Source organism: Podarcis filfolensis, assembly GCF_964270895.1.
Source record: "Podarcis filfolensis genome assembly, chromosome: 2".
NCBI lineage: Eukaryota > Metazoa > Chordata > Lepidosauria > Squamata > Lacertidae > Podarcis > Podarcis filfolensis.
The window spans coordinates 54,456,662-54,479,670 of NC_139605.1; the positions used below are offsets into that span (position 1 = coordinate 54,456,662).

At 43.6% G+C, this 23,009-nt stretch overlaps 1 protein-coding gene across 4 annotated transcripts in view; it reads left to right on the forward strand.

Moving 5' to 3' along the window:
• The window catches only part of MST1R (macrophage stimulating 1 receptor), a 63,155-nt gene extending 44,663 nt beyond the window's left edge, over positions 1-18,492 (forward strand). For 2 of the 4 annotated variants that reach the window (XM_083603251.1, XM_083603252.1), the window contains exons 10-21: positions 585-678; positions 5,809-6,036; positions 6,679-6,825; positions 8,709-8,874; positions 9,133-9,225; positions 9,674-9,868; positions 10,544-10,624; positions 11,715-11,896; positions 14,449-14,558; positions 15,293-15,458; positions 16,681-16,817; positions 17,823-18,492. In XM_083603251.1, coding sequence (XP_083459377.1) covers positions 585-678; positions 5,809-6,036; positions 6,679-6,825; positions 8,709-8,874; positions 9,133-9,225; positions 9,674-9,868; positions 10,544-10,624; positions 11,715-11,896; positions 14,449-14,558; positions 15,293-15,458; positions 16,681-16,817; positions 17,823-18,057 — 1,834 coding nt within the window. In that variant the 3' untranslated portion in view covers positions 18,058-18,492. Of the gene's footprint in view, positions 1-584; positions 679-5,808; positions 6,037-6,678; positions 6,826-8,708; positions 8,875-9,132; positions 9,226-9,673; positions 9,869-10,543; positions 10,625-11,714; positions 11,897-14,448; positions 14,559-15,292; positions 16,332-16,364; positions 16,491-16,680; positions 16,818-17,822 lie in introns of those variants that run through there. The other 2 variants (XM_083603253.1, XR_014545438.1) reach the window with 2 other exon arrangements.
• Positions 18,493-23,009: the final 4,517 nt, after the last annotated feature.

Below are 23,009 nucleotides of genomic sequence, written 5' to 3' on the forward strand. Positions count from 1 at the left end.
ACCTCCAGATGTTTTTGGAATATAACACACACACACACACACACACACACACACACACACACACACAGAGCTAACACTGCCTGGGGCTGCTGGAAGTTGTATTCCAAAACATCTGGAGGGCCCTTGGTTGTCAAAGGCTGCCCTGATTCTTGGAAGAATGTCTTCTTTCCATCCTGTCTCATTGCATTCTCTGTTCTAGGCTTTCTGTGATGCACATCATGCTATTTGTAAAGCAAAGTTCCTGGTCCCAAGCCATCAAATATCTCATTTAACCAAATTAAATGGAAGCTCCATAGCAACAGGGCTATTCAATGCGGATACCTGGAGGTAAATTGCATTGAGGTCAGTGGGACTTAATCCCAGCTAAGTGTATGTAGCATTGCGGCCTAAATCTCATCCTAAATAGGCCTTAGACTGGCTTACACAGACTTGGATGTTTATACCACCAGGAACTGAGAACTGGATGTACCATTACCGATTTCCTATGTTTACTGCTCAGGTCCGCCTATACAACCAGGATATACCTGTAGGATCTCTTGATAAGGAAACTTTTTCACAGCCTTCTTATTTTTCTTCTTCTTCAGAGGTTCAAATATCTCCATCAGTGGCACCAATTTGGATTCAGTGTATTATGCAAAGGTGCAGTTTGAGTCTGCCGGAGTGCTTACTGAAGCTAAGGTGAGTATTGCAGGTGGAGGGAGAGAAAGGAAGGCTGCAATCCTAAGCACATTTTCTAGAGAGCAAGTCCCATTGGCCTGAGTAAACATGCTGCATATATAAGATACTCACCATATCAAAGTGACCCTTCTCCATATGCTTTTAACACTTTGAAACAAAAAGGACTTACAGTACTTCAGAGGAATTCTATGTTTAAGCATTAGAGATTCTTAGTGTCAGCATTTTAGATGTTTTCTGTGAAACAGATTCCCGCAAGTGTGGGACACCCAGTAAGAATACCTCCCTGTATGTCCTTGTATGTTCTCGGTCAACCCAATAAATCATTACAATTTGAAGGGGGGAAGGCAGTCTGTAGTGACGTTTTAGCTCACCAACAGGTAATGCAAAAACAATGTTTGTACGGGGAGGTGCCTCCCTGCTGCTAAATGAGTAAGAATATCCTTGAATAGTTCTTCCAGGACTACCTAAAGGCATTTTCTTTCGTTTGTGTGGTAAGATGAACTGAGGGGCACCTAGCTATGCATAGATTGTGTTTGTTTTATCCTCAGACATTAACATTTCCTTTATGGAATGTTCAACTTTTTTAGTCGTCCCCACACCCTTATATTTCAAGTACTCGGTTGCTGTTGTTTTTTACTTTATTTTCATTCTTCTTAACTATTTCTCCTTATGTTTTGCCTTAAATAAACCTGGTTTTGATTCTGCTCGTTGTAAAAGCTTTCCCCATCAAATCACATGAAAACTGCTGGAATTGTGAATAGTATGTTCAGCAATTAACATCCTTCAGAATTTTTATCCTGGATGATCGTATCATGTCTTGCTGTGGCAGATTAAAAAATCCTTTTTGTCAGGGATTGGAAAAAGAGACCAAAAACTGTAGGAAAGGGATAGAATACTGTGCAGGGTATAGAGGAGGAGGAGTTGTTGTTGTCGTCGTCTGTATTTATAGGCCACCTTTCAGGGTGGTACCAACACATTTAATAAAATGCCAGCATGAAGAGTAGATAAAAATTGGATTTTTAAAAAAATGTAAAATGTGGTTTAAAAAAAAATTCAGGACTGTTTATTTTTTTAAAAAAATAATTATTGAAATTTCAAAAAATTACAAAAATAAAGGAGAATAAAACAAAAAATACAAAATACAGAAAAATAAAAACAATTAAAAAAAGACAAATCAATCTTTCCATATCTTATCTTTCATTTGCTTGTTTCCTTGACCTCCTCACACCTCCCTTTTTTGTGTTCTAGTTCAATTAGTTAATTCAGCAAATCCTTTCCATCTTTGTTTTTATCTTAATAAATTATCTTAATATATTGTAACTTTACATTCTCACCTGTTAACAATCCATTTTTACTTACTCCTTTGTAACATTGCTGCTAAAACCACATAACTTCATTCCAACATCCTTCTAACATTCCTTAATTTTACAATGTTTCTGTAGATAGTATTTAAATTTCTTCCAACCTTCTTCTACCGACTCTTCTCCCTGGTCTCGGATTCTGCCAGTCATTTCCGCCAGTTCCATGTAATCCATCACCTTCATCTGCCATTCTTCCCGGGTGGGTAGATCTTGTGTCTTGCAATACTTTGCGATAAGTATTCTTGCTGCTGCTGTAGCATACATAAAAAAAATTCTATCCTTCTTTAACACCGATTGGCCGACCATGCCCAGGAGAAAAGCCTCTGGTTTCTTCAGAAAGGTATATTTAAATACCTTTTTCATTTCATTATAGATCATCTCCCAGAAAGCCTTAATCCTTGGGCACGTCCACCAAAGGTGAAAGAATGTACCCTCAGTCTCTTTACATTTCCAGCATTTATTATCAGGCAAATGATATATTTTTGCAAGCTTGACTGGTGTCATGTACTGGTGTCATTTTCATAATATTCATAATATTCTCTCTTAAGGCATTACATGCCGTAAACTTCATACCTGTGGTCCATAACTGTTCCCAGTCAGCCAACATAATGTTGTGTCCAACATCTTGTGCCCATTTAATCATAGCAGATTTCACCGTTTCATCCTGAGTATTCCATTTCAGCAGCAGGTTATACATCCTTGACAGAGTCTTAGTTTTGGGATCTAACAGTTCTGTTTCCAATTTTGATTTTTCCACCTGGAAGCCAATTTTCTTGTCCAAATTGTATGCCTCCATTATTTGATAATAATGAAGCCAATCTTGCACTTTGTTTTTTAGTTTTTCAAAGCTCTGCAATTTTAATTTATCTCCCTCTTGTTCCAAAATTTCCCAATATTTCGGCCAATTGGCCTCCATATTGACCTTTTTCTGAGCCTTCGCTTCCATCGGTTACAACCACCTCAGGACTGTTTAAAGTAGATCGGGACTTCCGGGTTAGCGCCATCGGCAATGGCGGAATTCCTCTGACTCAGAGGAACCCGCTCCGTGAAAATCGGGTCTTGCCGCCGCGGCGAAGGCGGAGACCCCTTAAAAATCCTAGGCGGAGGAAGCCTGGGAACGTGGGATTCGGCTGACACCAGGAGCGCCTCCCCTACTCACAGGGAAATCCCTTTTTCGGGGATCCGAAGCGACGTGGGGTGAGCAGCGCGGTGTCTTGAATCGACCACTATTTTTACGGAGTGAAGCCGCACAGCCGTTGCCGGAGAGCGCTGACTTTTTCCTGTGGACAATTGGACTCTAAACAAGTACCCGTGAGTAGAACGGAAAATTGGATTAAGAAACACTTTAATTTGGCATTGAAGCAGGAAGGTCTAAACAGGAAGTCCGCCTTCCGCTTTTTGTATATAGAATGAAGCAAAAATTGTGCAAGCCAAAGTCTGGAAAGTTGTATATAAAGACCTAAATTTCCTTCATTTTTAACCATCAAAACCCCTCTTGGAAGCAGGCGAAAAGAGGGGGAATTTTGATTGTTTAAGCCTGCGGAGAGAGAGTAAAGAAAGATAAATTTCCACCGTCTCAAACCTGGGAATGGGGTGTCAGAGACAGAAACTTTTGGGGAAGCCCATCAACTGTGAATGGAATGTTCTTTGACAGATAGTTAAAGAAGAGAAACAAATTGATTCCAAAGTTACCTTTTGCATTTAAAAGAAACAAAAAATTGAAAAATGAAAGTAACTTTCTTTTGCTGGACTTGCCTTCAAAAGATGGATACAAATGGAAATTGTTCCCTCTAGAGGGAGCTTGTTAAATTGTTGCTGGAGTCGATCTGGGGATTTCACAGCTGTGGAGATTAGGATCGTGAGACCAGACTCTGACCTTGAACAAAAATGGATATAGAAGAAGTTTTGGTGCTTGCTTTTTGCAAGACAAACACTTTGCTGGAGCAGATGCATGAGAAGATGAATCTGATGACTGTTGCAGTTCAAAATTTTGGACAAACAGTGAATACTTATATAGAAACCACTCAGGACCCAACCCAGGAACCTGTTTTGACAGGGCAAGTGCAAATGCAGAAGACAATGGCGGAGGTTGCTGTTGAACCTCAAGCAACACAAATGGATAGAACCGAGGCCCTGCAGGAGCATAAGCCGCTGTTTTTGAAGATTGAACCTGGAGTGGGCCAGGGGGGGTCTGGAGTTGTGGGGGTCCTTAATTTTGGAAGGATTTTGAAACATGCATTTAAATATTTTCTGGACTACCCGGTTTACTGTGGGGAATGGGACTGTGGGGAATGGGCTGATCTGTTGAGGGGAGATGGAGATATTTTTGGGTTGGAGTTTCCCCAAGACCTACTCCTCAATGAGAAAGGAAAGAAATTAAGAAAGAGACCAACAAAAGACAAGGCAAAGTGCTGGTATAAACAAGAAGAAGAACCGCAGAAGGGACATGGAAAAGACTTAAGAGCCTCAGACATAAGACTACCAGGTTGATGGACTAGATGGAATGGACAGTAAAGTCTGACATAACCCGAGACCAGGAAGAAGAGACGTTGGATGAAGATTGGAAGAAAGCTTTAAAAATTTATTTTGGGAATTAGGGTAAAATTTATTTTGGGAATTAGGAAAAATGGTGGAATGAAATTATTTGGCTTTAGTAGAAATGGTATTAGGAGTTATGTATAAATAAGTATTAAGTTCTAGGATTTAAGGTATTTTATCGTAAGATAAGGTTAAAATAAATTAAGGTAAATTGAATGACAGAATATTGTGAAAGATGAAAAGGATTTGCTGAGTTAATTGATAGGTTAGACTGTTAAGATAAATTATCCAATAAAAATTGAGAAAGATGGAAAGAATTTGCTGAAACAAATAATTAAACTAGAATACAAAAAGGGAGGTGTGAGGAGATCGATGAAACAAGTAAATGAAAGACAAAGAGATGGAATATTGGATGTGTGTTTTATTTTTTATTTTTTTATTGTTATTGCTGTATTTTTCTTTCTATTTCTTTCTATTTATTTTTTATATATTGTAATGTATATGTTGTTAATTTTTTTGCTGTTTGTTTTCTTTTTCTCTTTTCTGTAATCTCTAAACTCTTAATAAATATCATTTTTTAAAAAAAGGACTGTTTAAAGTAGATCATTAAACAATGAAAATGCTAAGTTTCTCTTAAAGAATAAGTTGGTGAATATTAAATGATATAAATATATTAGCCCTAATCTCTAAACTGAATCAATGTCTTCTACTGAGTTAAAGGAATATTTTCTATGAAAATGAAGAACTTGTTCAATTATTTCTCAAATATGAATTCTTAAACTCTGCCTGATTTGCAGATTTTAGATGTTTACCATTGTTTGGGAAATATATGATGAAGTATCACCAAGAGACTTGATTATTATTATTATTATTATTATTATTATTATTATTATTTAAATGTGCCCTTTCCCTCTCACTGATTTAATCATGATTTAAATCCCATCAATTCAGCATGGTAAAATAACAGCGTCAAGGAAGCAACAAAATTGATCATTAATAGGTACAGAGCAGGCAAATTAAATACAGCTGCACAGAATGCATAATTAAACTCTGGAATTTATGTAGTTTGTCTTTCATAGTAAGGCATATTCTTCAACCCCTGAATTTCACACTGTCCTTCCTATTTAGTTTACAGTAAGGTGTGCCCTTGAACAGAATCCAGTGTTCCAGCAGTGATCAGATAGATATAACTAAGTCAAATGAAGTTAAACTGTTCTCTTGATGTCTTCAGGATTGTAAGGGGGAAAGGTCTGCTACGAGCCTCGTGTGCCAGAGTCCTCGCTACCCATTGGAAAACAAGGCAGCGAGCATTCATGGGAACCTGAAGATCTTGATGGATGGAGCACTGAGGCACCAGACGTTTCGCATCCGCTACTACCCCAAGCCAGTGATTTACCCCTTTGAGCAGCAAGACCAATTGTACACAATCAATCCAGGAGAGGATGAGATTGAGATCCATGTATGTAATTGTCAGTCGGGCAACAATATGTGTGAACAATGTTGCTGTGCTCACCTGAGCAATGTGGCATCAGAAAAACCTAGGCTGCAACCCTAGGCAACACCCTCCCAACACCTGGGAATAGGGTTGTACTTCTGAGTAAACATGAATAGGACCACAGCCACAGAGGACATAGTAGCAGTGTCTGCAAGTGGGGTTTTCTGGGAATGTGTAATTCTCTGCACAAAGAAGCTGCTCCATTGTTGGCTGCTTTGAAGTTTCTCTGCAGTGTTCATATGTGTACACCACTTCCATAGGTTGAAATTAACTCACAAGAGCCATTTAGCAGTGTATGAATTGGCACCAAGAAACCAAGTTGTATATAGCGAAGGGGGTCCCATTAAATAAAATGGCAATGGTGGTGCTGCTGTTTATAGTTCCCCATGTACTAGATGTGAGCGGGAGGGGATTGGGATGAGGGTAGGGATGCTAAAGTGTCATCAGAACAATTGCTTCTGGGTAGGCAAAAGTGCTTGTGGATTCAGAGCAGGGTTACATGGGAGTCTGGGAAACATGGGGCAACAAAGCCAAGAGGCCCAATGAGGAAGATCTTTTCACGAAATGGGTTAACGTATATGTTTGTTGTTTTTTTTTTTTGTACAGCATAGAGGACTGGACGCTCTGGCAGGCTGCATGGCGATCTCTATGACAGTGGCTGGCAAAGAATGCCACCCCACTGTGCTGAAAAACGAGGTGACCTGCCGAATCCCCGGGGACCTGAACTCCCCTCTGCATCGTTTGCCAGCACAGGTGAAGCTTGCAACAGTTCTCCGCAACCAGCACTGATGCCATGACATGCTTCTCTCTCTGCCTCCTCTGGCCCATTCTCCTTTTTGCAGCTTGGCCTCCTCCCATCTTGTCCGTTCTGGCTGCTTTTTCCTCTGATACCGTTCAGTCACTCATTTGGTTTTTCCACTACTGGCTGCAGAGGAAATGGAACTGAACAAACGTGGGGCAGTAGCTCCATGCATTCTCATTCTGACAAGCTTTTGCCCCTTTACTTCTGCTTCTCTCTCCTTTTAAAACATATAGGCTATTTAATAACGCATGTTTGAGAAGTAGCGAAGGCAGCAGCTAAGCATGACATGGCTCCCAGGAAAACTGATCTGGGCCGCATCCTGTGGATGTGTCATCCCACGTCATCTATAACATCTGGCCTTTGTAGCAACTTGTGAGCTCAGAGCAGACTTAATTCTGACCTTTAAAGAAAGTCTTTAAAGAAATACCTGGCATATCCAAACCAAACAAGCCGCAGATACATTTTTACAGCAGAACATTGGGAAATTTCTGGCTTCCCTTGGCACTACTCCTTAGACTCATTTTTCATTAGGAAAGGGTTTTTCCGTGTCTGGAATTCACCAGGGACTCTTAATGGTTTAAATAAATTTTAAAAATCCATCTGTGTATCGGCAAGTCTCTCAGGAGTGGGGGTGAGAAAGAGGTGGATAATCAGTTCTACTGCCTTGGAGTTCCTGCACTGAACAACACATGGTGAAAAAATTGGTTCTGGTGCCCATGCTTGCATCACTGCCCACATTCTAGATGGCACTGATTTTCAAGGGCACACCCAGTATGACTCTAAATACTTTCCCTGGATCATTCTCTGCTGGTGTGTGTGTGTGTGTGGGCACTCTCTGTTCTCAGAGGCATTGCTACAGGCCAACTATGGAATGCATGTGTGTTCTCTCTCTCTTTTTGTCTGGCCATTCCAGAGTTTAGAATTTCTTGTGTGTGTGTTTTAAAGTTTATTTGTGTACAGAGCATGCCAAATCCTGCCTAAAGAAGGAGTCGGCTACTTGTGGTCTTAACTACTGAAGAGGGGGTGGTGTGCTGGGTTGTCTGTCACTTCTATAGATTCTGTGAGAGAAATTACACTGTATATGTGACTCTCTGATTGCTTCCTGCCCCTCTTGGGTTCCTTCAGGTTGAGAGAAGGACAAAGGGGAGGAGATGTTTATCCTTTTCCTTACTAGCTGTTTTTCATCCTCAGTGTATCACTCCCTGACACACACCTTTGCTGCTTTTCTCCTCAAGGGAATAAAAGACACAGCTCTGCACCATGTGTCCTGCTGCCATCCTGCTACCCTCCCTCCAGGACATTTCATGGTTCTCCTCCTCCTCCTACAAGAGCATCACAACCTTAGCAGAGATGCCTTCTTTGCACTTGAGTCTAGACTTAAGGAATCCTGTGCAAAGATGAAGCCCTGCACTGCCCCCTTCCCATGAACTCTTTTCTTCCTGCCCTGTGATTCCTCCTACCACTATCATCATCCCCCTCCTGGGCAGGAAACAGACCAAACAGACGGACTCCAACAGCCCCCTTCCAAAATGTCACCACAGCACACATGGAGTCTCACCAACTATGCCCTTCCATGGAATCCAAACCTTGACTGCCCACAAGCTTTGGGACTAATAGTGCAATGTACACAATGGCCCTCCAGGCTTCTAAACAACCTTGGATATTTGAGTTGCTCCCTTTCTCTCCAGCTGGCAATTTGTTATACAAGTTTACTAATGTGTGATAGTTCAGTACGCTAAAGCTTTGCTACCTCCTGGCTCCTTCCTGCCCATTGAACGCCATTGCTCTGGCATGGCTGATAATCTGCTTCCATCATGTCCTTTCCTCCTTTTAGATTTGTGTGAATGGAAACTGCACAGACCTTGGCTTTGTGGTTGTGAAATCCTCCTTATCTCCTGTTGCTGTTACATTGGGGACCGTTGTAGCCATCCTATTCCTCTGCTTCTTGGCATTTTTCGTGATCAAATTCATGCAGCGGAAGAAGAAGAAGAAGAAGTCAGGTAAACTGCAAGCTTCTCACAAAGCTTTCTGATCAGAGCAGAGCTTTCAATAAAGGTATTCATTCAACTGCATTTCTCCAATGTTTTAATCATTGTGCTGGTTTGCATCTATCTGTGAGGTCTCCAGTCAGAGCATTGGCATATATCAAATCTGGCTTGGTAACTGGACTGGCAAGATGGGCAGGGTTAGGCATGGCAGGGAGAGGCTGGGCGTATAAACTAGGAAAGAGAACTGAGTGTTCCTTTTTGTTTCTGCAGGAACTGAAAACTTGGAAAGACTCTCAAGCCTCAACAGGGGCATGACGAGCATCCCTCTCCTTCCCTCTAACCCTAATTACACAGATACTGCTGGTAAGGATGCATAAAGAGACACTTAACAGCTCCTAGTGCTTTGGAGCAGCTGGGATAGGGTCATATAAGTGGTCTGGTCTAGTGATTTCCTATTGTGGGATTGCCTTGGCTTGGCCAGCAGGCTTAGTCGTATGGTATATTTGGCTTTGCACTAGCAATCATGTCCCAAGTTGATACCAGGATTCCCATCACCATCTCCACAGTTCACTCTAAATGGTCCTATAAACAAAAAACACTGTTCTCAAACACCTATCCCTTTCCATGCCCCAGTTCCTTTGGTCGTTTTGTTTGGGAGGAACATGTGGCATTCTACTGACATGTGGGGACACTGTCTTGCCCGGAATCCAGTAGTGACCCCGTGGCAGGAGATGCAAAATGAACAATTATTACCATTTCTCTAGCACTTATCTAACGCCAGTCTCCTCCCCTCTTGATGGCACTGCTCTAGCAGAGCCCCGTACTTCTAGAGTGAGTCTTGGAAGCGCCTCTTACACAGGAAGCAGTGACGGTTCTGCCATGCCCTTCATGCGGGTACCTTCTTACTCCATTAAAAATTTTCGGCCGCAACTGTTAGAAGAGGTGAAGGACGTTCTAATCCCCGAAGAGCAGCTGGTTATGCAACAGGACCAGATCATTGGCAAAGGTAAGTGCTGTTGTGGTTGCCTGTATCAATCACCCATGGTGTGCAAAGCTTTGTTACAATTTCTACAATCTGTGTTTGAAGAGTACCCACACCACCATGCTAGATGCATTTTTAGGTGCTTTTCTCTGCTAGGCATTTCTAGTTACCATCTTGAAAGCACAGACTTTAGGGTTACCTAGGGTAGCACCCCATGAAGTTGTCCTACTAGCAGAATGATTTCTGCCTTTGCAACGGGACTTCATCTCCCTCTGCTTTCTCCACAACCCCTATCTGTTCTCCTAACCCTCTGGAGAATATATGGGGGGGGTGTACTGGCAGAGGGAGTCCCATTGCACAGGCAGAAGTCCTTGCACTAATTAGACAACTTCGTTGGATGCAACCCATTAGATTCTTGTTCAGGCTTAAGTGTTTCAAACTAAAAGCCATAACACGCACCCACACCCATGTTAGCCTGGTAAATGTGGCAAGTCTTCACAGTGTTTTCTGTTCTATTCCGTGCCTCCAGCACAGAAACAGCCTATGCAGCACTCTCATGTTATGCTGCACTCAGGTGTGCAGCCTTCTAACTGCAAGAGGCTGATGCAAAAACTCAAGGGAATGGATTGGGATGAGAGTACCTGGTTTGCATGCTGGGCTGTGTGTCTAGTAGGTCTTTTTGTTCTTCTTCCTGTCCAGGTCACTTTGGGAGTGTTTATCATGGAACGTACATAGATTCGGACCATAGACATATACACTGTGCTGTTAAATCTCTGAACCGTGAGTAATGCCTCCTTCCTCACAGCAATGGCAACTGCACTTAACTGTCCTGCAAAAGGAAGCCAAGGGATGAAGGACCTGTTCCCTCTCCCTCCTCACCAGCTGCTCACCCGGTCATGTCCCATTGTTGTTGTTATTTAAACTTGAAGGACATGCTCTATGTCCCTCTTCCAGCATTGGAGTGGACAGTTTCTATGAGTGTTCTGCTTGCTTAACAAATAAAAGTGAATGGGCTCTTCCACCCCCTCCCCTCCCTTGAGAAAAGGGACATCATGCTACTTTGACTGGAGTATAACTAGCATAGATTCAGTTCTGTAGGGGAAGACTTGGCAATTCAATCATCGAAGGAAGGCCCTCGGATAATTCCTTCCTTAAATGGCACTGTAATCTGGATTCTCGGGAGACTTGCCCTACTTTGCACTCTCCTTCGGCTTGCTCAGTGACATGGTACAAGGAGACACCATTAGCTTAAGTGCCATTTTCTGCGGCAAAGTCTTGATGTCCCTTTGCAATGTCATTCCACTCAAGAGTAGGTGGATATAGCTGTGAAGAGAGGTTGGGGATGGGAGGACATGCTGTTAAAGCTTCCCCAAGGAAGCTCTTTGACACACTTCAGGAAACAGTCCTGGACTGGGTTGGGGGGAGACGGAGGGATGCTTTTGTAACCAACTTCTGCTGTTTGTTCATCATCTCCAATGAGACACACCAAAGGCTTCCAGTTCAGCCAACCGCCTTCAAGGCCTTGTTGGCCTTCTGAGTGTAGTCTCAGAAGAATCCTCCTTATCAACAGCATCCCTTGGGAAGCAGAGGGACCCACGTGCCACATTGACCTAGCTCTGCGCAGTTCTTAATCTGGCTAGGCATCCCTCCCTTATTACCTTCAGTGTTGACATTCAAGCGTAGGTTTAACCTGCTGGCATGTCCTGTCCCAAGTCCAAACGAGCTACTTGTGCCATCCATAACGGATCTTGTGTTGCTTTCGTGCGCACCTCCTGCACTCCAGTGACCCATTTCCCAAGAGTTTTGCGGTTCCTTGTGTGGGTATGCCGCTCTGTTGCCTTTTCAAAGCCTGCTTCCTTTTCTTCCCCAGGAATCACGGACTTGGAGGAGGTGGAAGAGTTCTTGAAAGAGGGGATTCTGATGAAGAGCTTTCACCACCCCCACGTCCTCTCTCTCATTGGGATTGCCCTCCCTCGGGAGGGGCTTCCCCGGGTGGTACTGCCATACATGAAGCATGGAGACCTGCGGCACTTTATCCGTTCGGAGGAGAGGGTGTGTGCTGCTTCCCACTTTGGGTTTACACCAGCAAGTCAGCCCTTGGGGGGCTTGCTCTGGGAGATGGGCATCTCAATGCCAATATGCTGACTTCCTGATCCTGAAGCTACCATTGGGTTGAGGGTGGTTCACACCCACCTAGTGAAGTGGAGCATTTAAGGAAAGGGGGTACTGAGACAGTGCTGTCTCAGACCCTTCCTTCCTCTCCCTTTCAACTCTGGTCAGCTTTTGCTTTGCCCTTGTGAACCCCCTACATCCCTGTTGCAGGATGTCTTCCTGTTTAATCACTGCAGTCTTTGCACATTCCCCCAGTTAGGTGTTCACCACCAAGGAATGAACAATGAGTCAACTGAGGGTTTGGGTCCCCCCCCCCTCCCCCAGGTGCGGCAGGGAGAGAAATCCATCCTGCAGCACAGCAGAATTTGTTAGCTCAAGCATTCTCGTCAGGTTTCTGCCAGAGCCTTCTGTGTGTATGAACCACCTTATTTTTGCAGTAGCTTCTGCTCTTGCAGCCGGGACCTCAGCATCCAAGGAGCAGAGGTTGTGTGTTTCTTTGCTTTTTGCTGACTCGGAGCCTTCTTGAGCAGTAGGAACGTGAGCTGGTGGCTGATGTACCTGCTGCTGCTGCTGCCAGAGACGCAGAGCACAATCGTGTCTCCCTCCCACCCTGGCCAGTGCAGAACTAGCTACTCTCTGCTGAGAGCTGCAGCAACACCATCTTCCCTTTCACTTTGGGGAGAAAAACAGAGCCTGGGGTTGTAAGCAGGCTTCAGTTTCCCCCGCCTCCTCTGTAGCCACTGCCATCTTCATCATTACTGCTTGCAACAATCAAATAAGTGGTACAATTACCATTATAGTGTGTGGCCACCTAAGGGTGTAGCATTTCTACACAGGAAATAGCATTAAAACTTTGTGTACACTGTCAGGTGTGTGACCTCTCAGCACGTCTATTTTTACTATGTGTATACATGGGATCATTTCCCAGCAGGTTTCGTCTTATTTCTACATAGAAACATTTTATCTACGTACACAATATGTGCCATGTAGCCTCATTTACAAAGCAAGATTGGACATGCACCGCACATTCCCATGACAGATTTAAGACAGGGAAGCAGAAGCCCTTCAGACCGTTGTCATCTTGCCTAAGACTGGAGTTTGAGCAGTGACCTCTGGCAGCACCTGCTGTGTCTGTCTTAAAGAGTTTGAAAACAGGCCCTACAGCAATGTCATCTTGTATCCAATGATTACATACAGAGAATTGAATCTTTATGGGGATCTAAGCCAAGCCTTCGCTTCCTTCCAGCGACTTGTCAGTAGCAAGGCCTAGGGGGATGGTGGGGAGTAAAGCTTTTCTCGCAAAAGCGCTTTTCAAATGATTGCAGCGCATCGTCCACAGACCTCACCTCGAACAGACTGCCGTTTGAGGTGCAGCACACTTTTAGAGCAGTTGTACGTTCGAAAAAGGGACGCTTGCTCAGGCTGCTCATTCGCTGCCATTGTAAACACAGCACGGAATGTTGTTGCATGTGTACCTTGTGTGCTTATTGGACGCAGGGGGAAATGTCATTAGCAATGAGCAACAAAACTCATTGGGAAGGGCAGTGACTCAGTGGTGCAGCGCATGCTTTACATGCAAAAGGTCCCAGGTCCACTTCAACTTGGCACCTCCCAGTAGGGGTAGGAATGTCCCCTTCCTGAAATCCTACAGAGGTGCAGCAAGTCAGTGTTGACAATACTGAGCGAGATGAACCAATAGTCCAACTCGGCTTCCTATGTTCCTTTCCCTTTCTCAGCCCTGTTTCATTAGCTAGCTGACGAAATACAATCATGGCCAGCTTTAAACCTTTTACAGCGGTATGATTTTTTTGCAAGATTTACTTTCTTCTCCTCCAACCCTAAAATAACATGTGGCTTTAAAGAGAGAGAGAGAGAGAGGAATAGTACCATTACCTTTATTTTACCTCTTATGTTCAGATACTCTATCCCACTATTTTTGCTGAAATGTTGCTCATGGGACAAGGGCAATTAAAAAAAAAAGTGGTTGGGACACACTTTGAATGAGATAGGGGAGAGGCAATGAGAGCCTCTGCCCACTAGGGGGCCACAAAGGCATGCTCATACATAACACATTATTATAAAGTCTTAAGCAGGGAAGCTGCACATAAGACTGTATTCATGCGTCGACATCAATTCCACGTATGGCTTGCACCCTGCGCAGGCCTTGTCAAGTAATGTGCAAGTGTCTGTGCCACGTGCGCTCCCAAAAGAGAATAACTTTCTACCGGCAGAAAATTCCTACAGCCGAGTGTCTGTCGGCTCATGCTCTCATCCCATAGGACAGTGCGCATGCAGGGCGCACTCCATTTCCCACCCAGAAGTGATATCCAAGTAGCAAATTTTCCCCATGTGAAGTAGCCCTGAAATTAGCTTCAGCTGTGCTGGCTTGAGGGAGTTACAAGCAAGCAGTTCAGACCTCGAGAGGGGCATAAACTCTAGAGCCAGATGGAAAACTCATTTTAAGTTTCCTCTCCCTCCCTGCTCTTCCCCAGAACCCGACTGTGAAGGATTTAATAGGCTTTGGGCTGCAAGTGGCTCAAGGGATGGAATATTTGGCCCAGAAGAAGTTTGTGCACAGAGACCTTGCTGCTAGGAACTGCATGTAAGTACTGAAATGAGTGGGTAGAACATAGTGGTTGAAGTGCTGCACTAGGGCCTGGGAGGCCAGGGTTCAATCCTCACTTGGCCATGAAACTGACTGATGGTCCTGGGCCAGTCACTCTCTCTCCCTCATCCCTAAGCTACCTCTCAGGGTTGTTGGGAGGATAAAATGGAACGGAGGAGAACTCCGTATGCCACCTTGAGCTTGAAGGAATATAAATGTAATAAATAACAAATACCTGGCTGGGCCTTCAGGATTCCTGGGTGTGTCTGTCAGACATCTTCCCCTGTCAGCTGATTTATTCCCTGTGTTTTGACAGAAATAGGCCCTCCCTGGTGTCAGTATACATATTCCCTACCTACAGCTGCTTTACCTTTGCACCTACTATTTTTGCGAAAGCCTTGTATTAGCAGGTAGAACAAGCCCCACAAGCTTCTCTCACTGTGCGACAGCTTCACTTTGGTTGGGAGGAGCACCCATTCAGTATGGTGGTTGCTCATTACATGCAGGGCTAAGCTGTTCTCTCTTGCCCTTCTAAAAGCTGTTTGGGAAACCGCTAAGCACTCATAGGTCTTGAAAAGGGCTGCAAGCGCTGATTTCTCAGGCCTGGGCTGAAATGTCAAAAAGTCCAGAAGTGGGACTTGAGTCGCTTAATGGTGCCTCCGTGACCGAGGGACCGTAATTCATTTGGCTGCAGTGTGTGCTCTAAACCCTCTCCTCTCTGTGCTTTGCAGGCTAGATGAGACCTTCACAGTAAAAGTGGCAGACTTTGGGCTGGCCAGAGACGTCTTCGACAAGGAATATTACAGCATCCGGCGACACCGCAGAGCAAAGCTGCCGGTTAAGTGGATGGCCCTTGAGAGCCTGCAGACCCAAAAATTTACCACCAAGTCTGATGTAGTAAGTGCAAGCAAAGGCAGTGGGTGCTATTTAGACATGGGAACCAGGGTCATCTTCTTTGGCGATCACTCATAGCCTAGTAAGATTGTCTTCCATGAACAGGGTCTTAGCAGTGAGTCCGTAAGTGACTGTGGAGGACAATTCTGGATCCACGCATCCTTTCACAGTGGGGACATAGGTTTTCGGGTGGAAGTTGATCATGATGAGGGTTTGCCAAGCGTTCCTTTTAGCACATTTCTCCCTTGTGTCCTGAGTTTGAGTGTCTTCAAAGTCCCTGACACCTTCGGTAAAGGCTGTTCTCCAATTGGAGCAATCGCAGGCCAGTGTTTCCCAATTGTCAGTGTTTATACTACATTTTTAAAGATTTGCCTTGAGAGAGTCTTTAAACCTCTTTTGTTGACCACGAGCATTACACTTTCCATTTTTAAGTTTGGAACAGAGTAGTTGCTTTGGAAGATGATAATCAGGCATCCAAACAATGAAGTTGATGTTGACAGTGTTTCCTGTCCTAGCTGCATAATTGCTGCAACAGGAGTGGGGAACAATTTTTTCATCCCAAGGGCCACCATCCCTCATGGTAAACTTACCGAGGGCTGCATGGCAGCAGTGAGTGGGGCCGATACAAAATGTAGGTTGGCCATCCACATAAACGGCCACTCATAGAATCAGAATTATAGCGTTGGATGGGACCGCAAGAGTCATCTAGTCCAACCCCCTCCAGTGCACTCATATACATCCACACACCTGCACATTCATACCTAGCTATATACAAGCACACACATTCATTCACACTTACTGTCTCTCTGACACAGAGATACTTCCAGACTCTCGCTAATCACTGAGTGACATAACCCATAAGACTCTCTGGATGATGTGCGCGTATTGTTAGCTCATGTCAGAAAACAGGCTTCTTGGCTGTCCAAGCTAGCCAGGGCAGGCCTCTCTTCAATGTCTTTGTGCCCCTGTGCATGAAAGGCTGCATCTTGACACTGTAGAAACACATGGTGTTTGGTAGGGATGCTGAGGAACCAGGCGAACCTCACATATTATGTGTTGAAAAACCAATAAAAAATTTATATAAAAAAAAAGAGGAACCAGGCGAACCTCTCCTGGGTGCCCTCCTAGGCTGTTTGCGCCCCTTCTGGGGGTCACAGATCTGCACTGCCACCTGTGCGTTCTGCTATATGTGTTCTCCATCTGTGCATTCTGCTCTTCTGCCCAGTGGTCCTTTGGGGTCCTCATGTGGGAGCTGATGACGCGAGGGGCTTCTCCGTACCCTGAAGTGGACCCATATGATATGACTCGTTATTTGTTGCGAGGAAGAAGATTGCCGCAGCCAGAATACTGCCCAGATTCTCTGTGAGTATATATGAACTTGGGGCAGGGCTGTTGAAAACCTCTGCCTTAGGGAAGGACGGGTTAACAAGACCCTTGAAGTATGTGGAGAGATAGGAAGGCTGAGATGGCATCCAGCTGGTCTCCACCAGGCTATATGGAGGCACAGGCAGTCATATTTGGGGGAAGTGTTCTAGAATTCTATGCAGAACTATGCAGATTGAAAAATGTGTACCCCAATAAACTGGGGTGTGTGCTACACCTAGAGTATATTCCCCTAGCAGAGGGGAAGGTAAAAAGAAGCTATAAATGAGATGGTATGGGGGCAAAGGTTAGGCTTACTGGAAGAGAGACTACTCCTTTCTTTTGATTGGCACCAGCCTTTTAAAATTCATTTTTTTCTGTACAGCCCTTACTGCTAGCCTTGCACGGCATTCTCAGTGAACAATGAGGTTCAGAGACCTGATACTGTTCAGATGACCCAGATTCCCAATGTGATGAGATTTGCTAGAGACAAACATCCGGTGAACTTTTTGGAAGTTCCTCTTAAAACAGGCCATGTGGTGACTGCAACACAATATAGCACTGCGATGAAACTTACCAAGTCCATCAGACTTTGGGATGCTTGTGAAGCCCAGAAAGCCTGTTCTATCAAGTCAGATTCAATACTGCCTAGAGCTGCCATGAACATCCAGATTGATAGACCCTCTGAGGGCCTCCATCCCTTCCTTGCAGTCCCATCCCAGCCGTGCATATCATAAGTACACAGCCTATTTGCCAAATGTTCCAGAGCCCCAATTTTCTATACAAATCCCAGTGAACATAAGCCAACAAGCAGGATCATTGCCTGTGGGCCAGGGGTTGCTGGAGAATGAGGAATGGGAATGCATGGCAGTTTGTTATCTTGGAACGTGCCCAGGAGATGGTGTACGGCTATGCAGTACCACAAGTCTACACTGTCCTCAGGCTTTGAAGCAAGAGGTCTTGGCCTTACATTCCCCCTGCTGTAATGTGTGTTTAATTTGACAGGTACACCGTAATGCTGAATTGCTGGGCCCCAAGTCCTGAGGAGCGACCAACTTTCTCTGCAGTAATCCAGGAAGTGCAGCATATTTTAGCCTGTCTAAAGGGGGAGCATTATATCAACCTGAATGTCACTTATGTCAACCTTGATCAAGACCAGCCTTTCCCCCCTTTGACCAGCTGTGAGGATGATCTGGACTCCAGTGGGCTGAGTGAGGAAGAGGCTGCTACTGTGCACTGACTGATGCGAGGCAATTCTCAGGTAGCACACCTGAGTTGAGCCTAACACTATGCAAGCACTGCCAGCCTTTCACTTCTCTGAGGAAGCTTCCTGACTCATCCTCCATTTGAGCCTTGGCTTGCCGCAGCTTGGATTCTCCAGTTGCTCTGCAGCTTCCCTTCAGGCATCTCCCACCTACGTGGGTTCAAGAAAACCGTGGCCGGAGACCTTCTGCGATATGATCCCCTTGCTAAAGGGCTCAGGAAAAGGCAGAAATAAGCTCATCCCTTCCATAAGAGGTGGGGGCAGGTCCCCTTACCTCTCTTAGAATAGTGAAACATCCAGAATATGTGGGACCTTGGATGCTGGCCTGTTTTAGAAAGGGCTATAAAGTAATTTAATGTCTCAGCCTGTGGCTGAATCTGTATATAAAGGAATAAATTGAGTGTTGTTTACTGTTTGTTTCAAGGACTGTTTTTCAAAGCTGGCCTTTCCGTCTCATGTGATGCATATACACATGTGCTGTCAGAGGGTCTGTATTGCTAAGATGGCATCCATTATGCAGTGGAGCTGCAGGCAGAATTGGGAAGCAGGCCGAGTGACCCAAAATGCCCTCTTTTCAACATTGATCAAGGCTGGCCCCCTGGCCCTCCCAGCTTGCTTAGCATCACATTGTATTGCTCCAACAGCGAGTCCTTTGTCTTTGACAGCTCTAAGTGGCTGCACTTCCCATGAGTTCTTCACCCCAAGGTCCTTTACTGAGTCAGCCCACAGAGCTACCTGTTGTCTGACTTGGGAAGCTAGGAGTGGGGGAGTAATCTGATTCCGATTCCAAAGCGGACTCCCCTGATTCAGTCTGGGCAGACCATGACTGATCCACTGAACGCCTGGACACAGTCCTCTTACCCTTACTCTCTGGGTAATCCATCTTCTTTTCCATTCAGAGGTGCTCAAGTGAAAGATACACAAAGAATCACACTCATCAGGTAATTGTGTGTGATCTGTGTCTTGTGAATGTGCATATCTCTTGTGGTATGGCAGGGGGTGTCTCCACACCCAATTCTGGTCATGCAGGCCCCAGAGTGTTAGCCAAGGAATGGAGTCTGCAACTTTACTCTAAAGTAAGATCCGCTGTGTCCAAGGAGCCTGGGCTTATGCACATTTAGCTCAGGACATCTTATTCAACTTTCCCTCTGAACTGGGTTCTCTAAGAGAACTGGGTTCAAGTCCCATCTCTGCCACAGACCCATTAGGTTGGCCTTGAGCATGTCTCTTGGCCTCAGGCCCTCTATTTATAAAAATGGGAATAGCAGCATTCTACTTCCCAGGATTGTTTTGATGGCACACACAATAAAAGGTTGCTTATGAAACCAGTTATTGTGGTGCTAGCAAAGGGATATCATTTAAAAAGGAAGTATAAAGCAAATTTTATGGTTAAGCTAGGGCTGTGGAAAGAGATCTGGGTTCAAATTCAGCCACAAAATTTCACTGGGTAATCCTTGCTCTCAGCCTAACCTACCTCACAGGGTTGTTGTGAGGGTAGGCTACAGAGCAGGAACCATGGAAAATGCCTTAAACTCGGAAGAAAGAAAGGGGTGGATTTGCCCTGCCAGACTTTAAACTTTACTATGAATCAGCAGCATTTTGCTGGCTGAAAGACTGGCTACTTCTTGAGAACACAGACATTTTGGATTTAGAAGGTTTTAACAATGTTTTCGGGTGGCATGCATATTTGTGGTACGACAAGGTTAAAGCACATAAAGCATTTAAGAACCGTATTGTCAGGAAAGCTTTGTTCAATGTTTGGACAAGATATAAGGATTTATTGGAAAATAAAACACCAAGGTGGCTGTCACCAATGGAAGCAAAAGCTCAGAAAAAGCTCGATATGGAGGCCAAATGGCCGAAATATTGGGAAATTTTGGAACAAGAGGGAGATAGACTAAAATTGCAGAGTTTTGAGAAACTAAAAAACAAAGTGCGAGATTGGCTTCATTACTATCAGATAATGGAGGCATATAATTTGGACAAGAAAATTGGCTTCCAGGCGGAAAAATCAAAATTAGAAACAGAACTGTTCGAACCCAAAACTAAGATTTTGTCAAGGATGTATAACTTGCTGTTGAAATGGAACACTCAGGATGAAACGGTGAAATCTGCTATGATTAAATGGGCACAAGATGTTGGACATAACATTATGTTTGCTGACTGGGAACAGTTGTGGACCACCGGTATGAAATTTACGGCATGTAATGCCTTAAGAGAGAATATTATGAAAATGATATACAGGTGGTACATGACCCCAGTCAAGCTTGCAAAAATATATCACCTGCCCGATAATAAATGTTGGAAATGTAAAGAAACTGAAGGTACATTCTTTCACCTTTGGTGGACGTGCCCAAGGATTAAGGCTTTCTGGGAAATGATTTATAATGAAATGAAAAAGGTATTTAAGTATACCTTCCTGAAGAAACCAGAGGCCTTTCTTCTGGGCATTGTCGGCCAATTGGTGCCAAAGAAGGACATAACTTTTTTTATGTACGCTACAACAGCAGCAAGAATACTTATAGCAAAGTATTGGAAGACACAAGATTTACCCACCTTGGAAGAATGGCAGATGAAGATGATGGACTATATGGGACTGGCAGAAATGACTGGCAGAATCCGGGACCAGGGAGAAGAGGCGGTGGAAGAAGATTGGAAGAAATTTAAAGACTATTTACAGAAATATTGCAAAATTAATGAATGTTAGAATGATGTTGGATAGAAATTAAGTGGTTTCCAGCTGTAATGCTTTAAGAATATGGAAGAAGGGTATAATTAGGTAAAAAAATAACTAAAATGGTATTGGATTGGAAATAAGTGGTATTGGCAACAAAGTCAATAAGAATATGCAAAAATGAATTGATAATGGATGAAAATACTGAGTTATAAAATGTTAAGTTATAGAGATAAGATAAATGAAAGAGGGTAAGGATTTGCTGATTTGATTATTTAAATGGGAATACAAGAAGGGGAGGTGTGAGGAAGTCAAAGAAACAAGCAAATGAGTTTTATTTTATGAAAAACAATTGTTTTTAATTTTTCTTGTTTTTTCTGTATGTTTTACTTATCTTTTTATTTTTTATTCTTTTTTATTATTATGTGTTTTTGTATATTTGTCTTTGTAAAATCTTAATAAATATTTCTTAAAAAAAAAAAAACTCGGAAGAAAGACTGGATATAAATGTGGTAAACTGTAGAGATGGCTATTGCTAGGGATGGAGGAGGAGTCCATTTAAAATGAATTCATTCAGGGAATTTGGCAGGTGTGGCCCAGTTGAGCTTTGCCCACTTTGCAACACCTCTTGCACCGAGTGTCTGTTTATATAGGAGTGCATTGGTTTTTTAAAAAATCTAATCATATGCAAAATTATCCACAAAATACACCTCATGTAGTCCTATATATCTGCAGCATTATTTTTATATGTAAGTATTTTTATACAGCTATGCATTATTATATGTGTCAGTTTATGCGCTGGCTACGTTAGGAGACCTGGCATATATATGCATATACTGTGCATTTAATATTAATGTGAGAATAGTTTGTATTTTTAGCTGAGCAGGTTAAAAAATAGTAACTCTAATTAGAAAAAAAAACCTCCATGTGGATAAGTTTGACATTTTCAGAAAATTCAATCCCTAGCTCTCATAGTTCTGACTGTTCCAGCATTTTTCAACAACTCAGGAGTAGAGAACTGTTTTCAGCTGGAGGGCCACATTCCAGAGACCACAAGCCAGAAGTGGGCGGGGCCAGAAGCAATAATAGGTGGAGCAACAAATGTACATTTTACCTTTGCACAGTGGGCTAGTTTCTTGCAGACACACACACCCTTCTCTTTCCTCCATCCAGGCAAGGAAAAGGCATTGTGGGTTCAAGAACACCTTCTAGCTAGGTAAAACCAACTAAAAAATGGGTCAAAACAAAAAAAAATTTTTCTTCCAGTAGCACCTTAAAGACCAACTAAGTTAGTTCTTGGTATGAGCTTTCGTGTGCATGCACACTTCTTCAGATACACTGAAACAGAAGTTGCCAGATCCTTCTATATAGTGAGAAGGTGGGGAGGGGTATTACTCAGAAGGGTGGTGGGAATGGGTGATTGGCAGATAGCTGTGATGAGCCTGTTGACGACTCTTAACGACTGCAATAGGTCTTACAGGAAAAAGCAAGGGGTGAGAAGGTGAAAAATGGCTTTGTCATGTATAATGAGATAATATATATATATATATATATAAGATATATATTATATATATAATATATATAAGATAATATATAATAAGAGTCGTCAACAGGCTCATCACAGCTATCTGCCAATCACCCATTCCCACCACCCTTCTGAGTAATACCCCTCCCCACCTTCTCACTATATAGAAGGATCTGGCAACTTCTGTTTCAGTGTATCTGAAGAAGTGTGCATGCACACGAAAGCTCATACCAAGAACTAACTTAGTTGGTCTTTAAGGTGCTACTGGAAGAAAAAATTTTTTTTTGTTTTGACTATGGTAGACCAACACGGCTACCTATCTGTAACTAAAAAAATGGGTGTAAAGCAGGGTTAGTGAGGGCCATGGCCTAGGGCAGAGCTTCCCAAACTATTCATGTTGGTGACACACTTTTTAGACACAACATCATCCCGTGACACAGTCATTCAGTTTTACAGTACAATGGTACCTCAGGTTAAGAACTTAATTTGTTCTGGAAGTCCGTACTTAGCCTGAAACTGTTCATAACCTGAGGTACCACTTTAGCTAATGGGGCCTCCCACTGCTGCCGTGCCGCCGCGCAATTTCTGTTCTCACCCTGAAGCAAAGTTCTTAACCTGAGGTACTATTTCTGGGTTAGTGGAGTCTGTAACCTGAAGCGTCTATAACCCGAGGTACCACTGTATTAGCAAATCAGCGGTTAAACTAACCCCTTATAAGAGTGTTCTTGT